This window comes from Ictalurus furcatus, chromosome 5 (assembly GCF_023375685.1).
Source record: "Ictalurus furcatus strain D&B chromosome 5, Billie_1.0, whole genome shotgun sequence".
Classification (NCBI taxonomy): Eukaryota; Metazoa; Chordata; class Actinopteri; order Siluriformes; family Ictaluridae; genus Ictalurus; species Ictalurus furcatus.
Window position 1 is genome coordinate 4,326,385 of NC_071259.1, and position 11,848 is coordinate 4,338,232.

Genomic DNA, 11,848 nt, shown 5'->3' on the forward strand with positions numbered 1-11,848 from the left:
GATTCTTCAATACGCTGCTTGTGAGAACATATTTCTTCCAGTCTCCCCCAAAAGTTGCTCTTCAGTGGATCTGGTTCTACCTCGATGAAGATCTGACACTCTCTAGATGAATAATGCGTTCGATAGAAATCTCATGGGAAGTTTCTCAGTGCTGAAGTACATAAGGAATCAATCGAGTCTACTAAATTGTCCTGGGTTAATAAACACGACGCACTTAATGCAAGGATTAAAGATGCTCATTGGTGCATAAAATGGCATTATGGGCATGCTTCATGTTTAAAATGCCATTGTTTCAGTCCAAACCATAATTTAAACCACTGACATTGTTTTCCATTACATGTAACCATTAATCTTTTTCATTTAAGCTCCATTCATATGCAAAACTATGTACAACCTCCTCAACCCCGCGACTCAGATTTGACTCGAACAACGTGGCTCAGTTCCTGGACCGTTTTTAGATTTACTCAGGGGAACAAAAAAACGTACCAGTAAACCAGTGCTTTTCTATTTGGTGCTCATAAAGAGACAATTTGCAATTACATCCTACTTATAGTGGAATGCAGAACAAAGACACATGACATACAGGATTATTTTTATAAACTACCATGTGGAATGCATACGCCAGTATTTTGCTGGATATTTACACTCTGTATTCATTGTTACATATCAGACCTTGGAACTTATCTACAAAAATGAATGCAAACGGATCCACAGGTGAGGCTCTGCAGTACCACAAGTGTACGCTAGAGAGTGGTAAAGCTTGTTGCATATTAAAAAATGATGGGGGGGGGGGGGTTGGGACAGAGACAGCAGCGATGCCCTTTGACCTGAATAGCACCTTTCTTCAGGACAGGCTCTTGAATTCATTCAAACCAGTCGTCATTACAACAATACTGTGCTTGGCAGAGATTGCTCAGTATACAGCGGGGTGATGTATTATAGGCAGGGATCCTCACACTGCATCTCAATGCCATCAACATGTGTCATCTGCAAACTTACCCTTTAAACCCCTCATTTACGATTTGTTCACATGTTTATACTTAACCTGACGTTTGACAGGCCATGCTGTGAAATGGGATAGAATACTGATAAATGTGTAGTCCGGGGCATGGGGCGTCCATCAGGGATGACTTTACAGATTCCTCTGATGCAAAGCCGTGAAGACACACACACACACACCCGCACACAAAAGAGGAGCCAGTTACACTGGCATAAAGTTGGTTTGACGTTGGACATTGGATATTCGCGAATATGCGGAAATTAAGGGACCATCTCTAAAGTTACATATGACATTGTTAAACACGTTTCTAACTTCAATAGCATTTGAAGGGAATGACTTAGAGTCATATAACCAAATGTAAAGTGTTCATCTAGGTGTCAGCTATAACGCACAGCTTTTAGATTTTTGATATTTAACAAAATAAACTATTAAATCATATATAAAAATTACCATGGATTTCATTACTGAATGGGCTCATACACAAAATATACCATAATTTAAAGCTCAATAGCATTTGAAGGGAATGATGTACAGTCACACAACCAACTGTAAAGTGTTCATCTAGGTGTCTGGTATGATGCACACCTTTTAGATTTTTGATATTTATTAAAATATGCTATTAAATCATATGTAAATTAGATATGAATTTCACTAGAGAATGGGCCCACACAAAATATACCATTATTTAAAGCTCAATAGCATTTGGAGGGAATGATGTACAGTCACACAACCAACTGGAAAATATACCATTATTTAAAGCTCAATAGCATTTGAAGGGAATGACGTACAGTCACACACCCAACTGTAAAATATACCATTATTTAAAGCTCAATAGCATTTGAAGGGAATGACGTACAGTCACAAAACCAACTGTAAAGTGTTCGACTAGCTGTCAGGTATGTATATATATATATATATATATATATATATATACACACACACACACACACACACACACACACACACACAGTATCTCACAAAAGTGAGTACACCCCTCACATTTTTGTAAATATTTGATTATATCTTTTCATGTGACAGCACTGAAGAAATGACACTTTGCTACAATGTAAAGTAGTGAGTGTACAGCTTGTGTAACAGTGTAAATTTGCTGTCCCTTCAAAATAACTCAACATACAGCCATTAATGTCTAACCCACTGGCAACAAAAGTGAGTACACCCCTAAGTGAAAATGTCAAATATTTACAAAAATGTGAGGGGTGTACTGACTTTTGTGAGATACTGTGTGTGTGTGTATATATATATATATATATATATATATATATATATGTATATATGCATATGTATGAATATGTATGAATATATATAATATACATACATATATACACATACATATACATGTTTGCATATATATATATATATATATATATATATATATATATATATATATATATATATATATATATATATATTGTAAGGGTATTAGCCCGGGGAAGGGCTGAGCACAGACTCACAAGAGGCAGGTTTTAGTGATCCAGTGGTTAGGGTTTTATTTTTCTATGTGGGTGCTGTCTGCAGTGAGGAGGTATGTGTGCGTGAGTGTGAGGGGGTTTTGTGGAGGTGTGGCTGGCGTTGCGACGCTCCCGAGGGCGTGTCGGGGTTCCCAGGAGGTGTGTGGGGGGGTTTTCCCCGTGCCGTCATCCACCACTGGAATTTTCCTGACGGACTCCCCAATCGCCGGCCGGTGTAGCATCGACGGTTCTGCCCCACCGTGACGGTCCTTCCGGCTGATGGTGTGTTTGGCACGAGGCTGTCCGCTTCATGCCTGCGCGGCAATCGGGGAAGGAGCGACTTTCTTCTTATACGCGCCGGCTGTCGGTCCGTCACGACAATATATATATATATATATATATATATATATATATATATATATATATATATATATATATATATATATATATATATATATATATGTATGTGTGTGTGTGTGTGTGTGTGGACCCATTAGGTAGTGAAATTCATATCTAATTTACATATGATTTAATAGCTTAATTTAATAATTATCAGATTATCAGAAATCTAAAAGGTGTGCATTATAGCTGACACCTAGATGAACACTTTACAGTTGGTTATATGACTGTAAGCCATTCCCTTCAAATGCTATTGAAGTTAGATACATGTTTAACAATGTCATATGTAACTTTAGAGATGGTCCCTTAATTTCCACATATACGGGAATATCAAGCGTCAAACATCAAACCAACTTTTATTCCAATGCCAGTTAAACCGGTTTGGATGCACTCAGTGTTATGTATATAGCTTAAAACACTCACAGAACACAGAAAGAGAGCGCGAGGAAAAGAATCGTAAAAGTCAAATTTGCTCATCTAGGTGCTAGGACTTAATATGGGAAGTAAAGCTGCAAATTCAGATTCAGGGAGATCCCTGTCTCTAAAACGATATCACATATCTGAAGAATATGGCTTTGCTGTGCCTGATCCTCTGGTATGTACATGTCATTTAATACAGATTTGATGCATAAAATATGCTAAATAAATGTGTACTTAATGCGATACTTAATGGTGAGCTACTGGTAAGCTTAAAGATGAGTATTTACTGGATACACTGAGGGATGAGGGATTTTTAAATTTAAAAAAAAAAAAAAATCAAATTTAATGTTATCAACTCCTAAGCTGTATGTTACTGGAACAGGCAAACTTTCCACTGTTACAGTTATTTTTTTGCCTTCTTTACTGAGCTTATTTATTTATCATATTTTATTTATTTATATTGCTTATGCAATAAATGGTATATAAAAATATACTATGAGTTGTATGTTTTTAATGTATTAATGTAATATGTCTCATATAGAACATCTATAAAGGGATTAGATGAGATAGAGCATATATCCTTTGACTAATAAACCCAAATTCCACCAACCATAAACCACTTGGGGCCATGTTGTCATAGGAAAATAATTAATGATGGGGTGTTGTGATAAGGACAGACACAAAGTGGAATTTTGTTGATTATTTTCCTATAACAGCATGTCCTAAAATGGTTTATTCCTCTTATACCACAGCAATTTGCCAATGATTACGATTTATAATTTATGATTCAATGATACTTTGTACTTTTACTTTTTTTTTTTGTTCGTAGTTACATTTAACGTGGTGGAACACATTCATCCCTGTAATTTACTTAAGTTCATTCCTGGAATCACTTACAAAGTGCTGACATTGGAGACTCGGTCCATAAATGTTAAATAAACGTCTCCTTGCAGAAAACTTGCCATGATCAATAATTATACGATTTACTTTGTTAAATTACAAATGACTAAAAGGAGATACAACTGAGGATTCGAGATCTGTGTATTGACTTTTGATCTTATAGCAAGAAATGGCATGGCAGACTTAATATATAGCAAATATACCAAGGGAGAAAAAAAGGTTTTTAGAATTTACTAACGCCTAAGAAAATACTTTTAAAACTAATATATTTTGATGACAGTTCCTTGGAAGGAAGTTCCATGGACGTCTCAAGAGTTTTCGTACCATCTCAGGAGCCAGTATTTGAACGATTTTCATATAAATACATCATCGTGATCATCTGAAGCTGTCTAATGCGGGCATCCGTCATTCAAAACTGTCTTTACTTGGCAAATAAAGTGACAGTTTACCACATTGTTGGCCCTAATTCAGAAACCCTAGGATGCGCATTAAGCTGAATTTCTCTGGTCTGTATAAGGTGGAGCTGCCGCTGTACTTCCAGCCCTGGATGGAAATTGCTGGATGTGTCAGTGAGCTTGTTTCTTCTCACTCCCTTCGTTCATCTGTTCATAAGGTACAGTAGAGTATGATCCGGATGTACTGTAAATACTATAATCACACATAACATTACCTACAACCTGGTAATATTCCTTGGACAACCCAACGTTCCTCATACCCCATAACTGAGTGGTATAAATATTGAGTGTAAACTGTGGATAATAACACTAACTCAGTGCTGGAGTAATCTGATTCCTCTCTAGCAATAACATTTATGTGGGATGGGAATTTCAACTGAAGCAGCTTGGATAGAATTTACAGTAATTGAAACACTGTTATAAGATTTATTGTTTTGTTTTGTTTTAACTTAACAGTATCTCAAAAAAATTATATATATATATATATATATATATATATATATATATATATATATATATATATATATATATATATATATTTGCTAGCTTAACTAATTACTGCTACACTGTTTATTGAAGTAATCCACAATAGAGAGAAATAGTTTGTATATATTGTAACCTTATTTTTGACAGGTCTAGGTCAAAAGGTCATCACCAACGTCATTGGACAGACGTAGTTAAAGATATCTATTGTTGCATATTCGTTTCTATAGATTAATCATATTTATTTTGACAGGTCTAGGTCAAAAGGTCATCACCAACGTCATTGGACAGACGTAGTTAAAGATACTTATCAGTAGTAAACTTTAATTCCGGTTCTGGTGCACTCCCGCACACGCAAAACAACAAGTTCTTTCACATAGAATGTATTTATACATAGTATGGTCATGTGCATTCCACACACACACACACACACACACACACACATACATAAGAATGATGAAATTATAAATAATGAATTTCCATACATTTCCAACCAAACATATCACACACACACACACACACACACACACACACACACACACACAAACACACACATACCCCTGACCAATCAGAACAAAAGAAAATTAAAATTGCACCATCCAGTAGGTGGCGGTATAAACACCATAAGTTTATAGAAGAAGTAGAAGGACTTATCCACCCTCTAGGTTTAAAATACTCTGTACGAACATCGTGTGTGAGCTTACAACATGGCTGATGCTTGTCCTAATGCCCCGAAAAAAGCTGACACACGATGTTCGAAGTATAGAGTATTTTAAACCTAGAGGGTGGGTGAGTCCTTCTTCTTCTTCTTCTTCTTCTTCTTCTTCTTCTATAAACTTATGGTGTTTATACCGCCACCTACTGGATGGTGCAATTTTAATTTTCTTTTGTTCTGATTGGTCAGGGGTATGTGTGTGTGTGTCATATTTTTGGTTGGAAGTGTATGGAAATTCATTATTTATTATTTCATCATCCTTATGTATGTGTGTGCTTGTGTGTGTGTGTGTGTGTGTGTGTGTGTGTGTAATGCACATGACCATACTATGTATGAATACATTCTATGTGAAAGAGCTTGTGTGTTTGTGTGTGCGGGAATGCACCAGAAACGGATTTAAAGTTTACTACTGATAATAATGAATTAGCTATGGCCTAAATATTTAAACAGGTGTCTTTTGTTCTGATTAGTCAGGGGTATCTTCTGTGTGTGTGTGTGTGTGTGTGTGTGTGTGTATGCACTGGAACCAGATTTAAAGTTTACTACTGATATGTACCTTTAATTACGTGTGTCCAATGACATTGGTGATGACCTTTTGACCTAGACCTGTCAAAATAAATATGATTGATGATAATGATCTTGAACTTTGACCTAGACCTGTCAAAAATAAGGTTACAATATATACAAACTATCTCTCTCTCTCACAATCTCAAATGTCACACCAATGGGTGTGTATTATTCTATATTGAGCTGACTACTTAGATAATAATTAATATCTACATATCTGCACCATCCCTTAAGAACTTAACAAATGCCTTAAAAATAATTCACCACGCATATATGCACTTGGGTCTTTTTCTCAGTTTGTTTGCATGTTTGTGTTGTTGTGTTACCGTCATTTTTGTTATTTGTGTAGTGAATGAGTAATGTGAAAATAACATATATTGTATGACATGTTTTCTGCTGGAAATGAATGAAAAATTGATCACTAAAATAAAGTTAATCTATTCTATTGCCTCATAAATGATGTATTGTGACCTTTACTCCCCCCCAATGGCAAATATATATTTGTTATGGCAATAACAAATATGAAATCTGTAGTTTTCATTCAAATCATTGTTTAAAACCCAGATGCCTCTGTTGGAGACTGACCTGCTGCAAAGCCATCGAGAGCTGCGCCTGGTTCATCTGGCTCTGAGCGTCATCACTATGGGTTATGTATGGCAGGAGGGTGAGGAAGATAAAGTTAAGGTACTGCAGGGGAATAAACATGGTGCTTGGTATTCAAATATGTGCAAAGCAATAATTCACAGAGTAAAAGTTTTTTTTTTTAAATAGTCAAGAATATTGTTCATAAGTCACCTGGTGAAAAACTTAAAAGTAATTACTTTAGAAATGACTTTTTCATATGTGAATGATGGACACAATTAATCCGAAAATGTTCTTATATTCTTACTATTCTGTTCTTATGTTAACTAACCAAGTGAGCTATTCTGACTTACCTCAGGTAAAGTTATTTGGCTAGCTAACTTCACCAAATGTTGTTGGAGTTTCAGTAGCTTGTTAAAGCTTCAGTAGCTTGTTGGAGTTTCTGTAGCTAAGTTATTAGCTAGCTCATGTTAATTCATACATGTTTCTATCTCCATAGCTAAGACATAGCAAAGATGCCCCTTAGACATGATCCTGTAGCAACACTTAGATACATTTAGCACCACAGGAAATCGTTCCCGAACATCAGAGTACTTTTTCATACTGTTAAACAACAAAAGATCTGGCTAGCTAGTCTAGCTCACTCAGCTAGCTAATGTCTTACCTGGACGTGTTTCCACAGGTGGAATGTTGAGCTGTGAAATTCTGATATCTTGGACAGTTTGGAGATAAAGTTCATGCTGTTTTCTTTGAAACACTTAAAACTTGAAAATAGTTGATCAAGTTGGGCCAGGGATGCTCATCCGTCTTCACTGTCCCAGACATTGCTGATGCTAACAAAGCATTCAGCGGCTGAAGTGTAAACTTTTGACAGGATTTATTTTCGATTAGGTGTGAAATTGAATTATTAAATTAAAATGTGCACATACTGTCTTTTAATTGGCTTACAGTCTTCTGGGGTTAAACACATTATTATTTTTTAAATGTGGTAAAGTTGAACATTTTATTTGGACAAGTAAAAGCACTATGATTTTAATAATACTCAAAAAAGTGCCAATTCTGCTGAACCATGTACTCAAGTACAGTAGCGAGAATACGTGTAGTTCATTGCTTTCCATCCTTGAGTACTTTTAATATGATCATACATCCAAAAAAAAAAAAGAACCAATAGAAAACTGCTTAGTCATCAAACCAACAAATCTGTCATAGTTGAACATTTATATGTTGTGTGCCTGTGTGTATGGGTGTAATGGGTTAGGTTCTCCCGCAGAACCTAGCAGTACCGTACTGGCAGGTATCTCAGAGGTTGGGTCTCCCGCCCATCCTTACTTACGCTGATGCGGTCTTGGCCAACTGGAGGAAAAGAGAACCAGATGGGTATGATATTTCTCATTCACATGATTTAATAGTACATGCACTGAGCTTTAAGATTCGGAAAATATATTTATAAATAATATATTCAGTATTTTAACACCATTTCTTGTCATTTTCTGCATTACATGGATCCCTACTGGTGTTTCCAGTCCACTTAACATGGAGTAAGTTAAATCATTACACCTGTAATAATGTATTTTTATTTTTTTGTTTAAAAATATATAGATTTTTTAATGATAAAGGTGCCCAGTAGAGGGAGCCTTCTTATTACAACTGCACTGAAGAGCTGCTCTTAAGACTTAAGTGATAAAGAGCCACTGTACCATAGATATAACTGAAAGTGTGTGTGAGTGCTGAGTTTAGTTTTGTTCTTCCATAACTATAGCAGTATAATCAATCTAGCTACTAACAATGTGTGTGTGTGTGTGTGTGTGTGTGTGTGTTGTGTCCTGGAAGGAATCTGGAGCTGTTGTTCAGTATACCTGGTGGGGAAAGTGCAAGAGGTTTTTTCCTCGTCAGTCTGTTGGTGGAACTGGCTGCTATTCCTGCTCTGAAGGTCTTAGACGTCCATTATAATTGAACCTCAATCTAAAAAAAATTGCTAGAGTATTCCTTTGAGTGTTCACTAAAGAGTTGTTTCCATGGTGCAGGCCATCCCTGAAGTGATCGGTGGTGTCTGCGACGGTGATGTGGCCGTGGTGACCCGAGGTCTCGATGTTGTCAGTCGGTCTATAGAAGACATGAAGGAAGCGTTGAAACAAATGCATGGTAATGCTCTGGTCCTGATACATAATTAACTTATTTATTTATTTACTATTATTATAAAGTAATACCAAGGTATTTCATAGCAAATGATTTACAGTTAAACACTTGAAACTTTCGTGCTTTATTAACTTCTCTATAATATTTCAGTATATGTGGATCCTTCTGTATTCTATGGCATTATGAGGATCTTTTTATCGGGGTGAGTAATTAATATTAGAACTTTTTACTTTACTTTATTTTATTTTGACTCTCCTTTATTAATTCCTGAGAATGCCATACAATCAACATGAAATCAATCCAATCATCCGAATATAAATCATATTGTGGTTTAAATCTCAGCATGATTCTGAATCATCCAGCAAACCTGTCTACTAGATGTGGAGACCTACACTAGTTTCATTTTCCGTCCATTTCACCTGCTGTCACTGTTTAATTTGCTATAAGTGAAGCAAATGTTGCGTTCGAACATTTGTACTCGCCAGGTGGCTAGCTTATATTGTATACAATGAGCTGAATAGCAATGTAATGCTTTTGTCTGCTGTTGTTTGCATTAGCTTTTGTTTTTTTTTTTTTTTTTTTTTTTTTTTACTTAGCATCAACTGGCCTTACGGCTTGCTTATTTTCTAATTCTTTTTTCACACATGTCCACTGTAGGTTAACTCTTACTGTATATAGAGAATATTGAGGAAGGCTACGGTATCCCAAATAACCACTCTTTACAACCGTGGTGAGCATGTCGGAGACCACAACTGCTGAAGCACAATAGTAGAAGTGAAACTGCATTCGATTCCATTCATGTCAGCCAAGAACAGGAATCTGACATTACAATGAAATCTGACATTACACTGTAGCCTCAGATTCCTGTTCTTGGCTGACAGGAGTGGAGTCCAATATGCTCTTCTGCTGTTGTTGCTCATCCACCTTAAGATTTGACATGTTGTGTATTCTGAGATGCTTTTCTGCTCACCACGTTTGTACAGAGTTGATATTCGCGTTACCGTAGCCTTCCTGTCAAGCACCAGTCTCATCCGTTATTATTCTATGAATGATAATTTTATCGTTATAAATGAACAAACAGGTGAAAAGGTCACAGGTTGTCTTGCTCTAAACCGATTTTTCCATCATCACTGTATCCATACTCCTGTATTTGGACATCTGCATGATGGCACATGTTTCAGGTGGAAAGACAACCCGTCGATGGCAGAGGGACTCGTGTATGAGGGCGTTCAGGCTGAACCGATGGAGTTTTCAGGAGGGAGTGCAGCTCAGAGCAGTCTGCTCCACTGCTTCGACAAGCTGCTAGGCATCAAACATGAGGAAAAGAGTGGTGAGAGAGATCATCCCCTTAACGTTACTCATTAGAGCCAAATATGAACCATGTTACATTATACACTAGTATATGCAATCAGGTTTCTTTTGTTTCCTGGATGTTCCACGATATGAAATGTAACTATAAAAGGATAGATAATTATGACATTTTGTTCTTTAATTAATAAAAAAAACATTGTATTTGCAAATGGAAAACTGCTAGAATATACTGTATAAGGAATGAAACACTTCTGGATGTGGTGTTACTGGAAAAAAATCAACTGCATGATAATAACAGCAACTCTGCTTAGAACCGGACTGTGTCATACCACCATATTGTTGATTATTTTCCTTTAATAGCATGCTTCCTGTTAGTTGTGTTCCTTACTTAGTGTAGACATGCAAAAATCATACTCTCAGTGAAACATTTTGTCACAATGTGGATTTAAGCATTGAAATATACACCATGTCTACTCAGCGAACTTCCTGACCCGAATGAGAGGCTACATGCCTCCATCTCACAGATGCTTCATCGAGGAAATCTCTGGCGCTTCGTCCCTGAGGGCCTTTGTGCTAAAACAAGCCAACGAGCGTCTGACGGAGGCCTTCGATCACTGCGTGGCTCAGCTGGTTTCACTGCGGAGTTACCACATCAGTGTAGTGTCACGCTTCATCACCATCCCGGCGTCCCAAGCCAAACAGCTCCGCTGTGAAGGCCCGGAGTCTATAGAAGAACGCAACCCTGTGTGGAAAGCACCCACAACGCTGGAAGAAAGAGGAACAGGCGGCTCGGAGATCATGAGCTTCCTGAAGACTGTGAGGGACAAAACGAAAGACGTTTCGATCTCACAGGCAGCAGTGGGAAGTGACGTATGAAGACACTGTGGGATGTCATCCAGGAATATGAAGGAAAGATACTCAAAATTTAACCTACTCTTAAAAAAGTTACTGTAATAAAAGTCTCATTAGTGAGTGTTCTTGCATTGCAAAGAACGTGTGAAAATATTCAATATTCTATCAATTCTCCCAGTGTTGTGAAGCCAGCATTAAACCAGTTTGGACATGAGTCTATGGAACGTGTATTGATTTTCAATTCAAGTTTCTTTACAAAAAATACGCTGCTTGTGAGAACATATTTCTACCAGTCTCCCTCAAAAGTTGCTCTTCAGTGGATCTGGTTCTACCTCGATGAAGATCTGACACTCTCTAGATGAATAATGCGTTCGATAGAAATCTCATGGGAAGTTTCTCAGTGCTGAAGTACATAAGGAATCAATCGAGTCTACTAAATTGTCCTGGGTTAATAAACACGACGCACTTAATGCAGGGATTAAAGATGCTCATTGGTGCATAAAATGGCATTATGGGCATGCTTCGTGTTTAAAATGCCATCGTTTCAGTCCAAACCATA

The 11,848-nt window shown here is 37.0% G+C and overlaps 1 protein-coding gene across 1 annotated transcript; it reads left to right on the plus strand.

The window, feature by feature from the left end:
* Nucleotides 1–3,223: 3,223 nt before the first annotated feature.
* On the plus strand, nt 3,224–11,586 carry LOC128607444 (indoleamine 2,3-dioxygenase 2-like). The gene is made up of 10 exons (XM_053624305.1): nt 3,224–3,463; nt 4,706–4,801; nt 6,973–7,092; nt 8,249–8,367; nt 8,514–8,528; nt 8,821–8,920; nt 9,015–9,132; nt 9,277–9,328; nt 10,308–10,456; nt 10,916–11,586. The coding sequence occupies exons 1-10, from the start codon at nt 3,365–3,367 to the stop codon at nt 11,311–11,313; spliced, it is 1,266 nt and encodes a 421-aa protein (XP_053480280.1). The 5' UTR covers nt 3,224–3,364; the 3' UTR covers nt 11,314–11,586.
* The last annotated feature ends 262 nt before the right edge of the window (nt 11,587–11,848 follow it).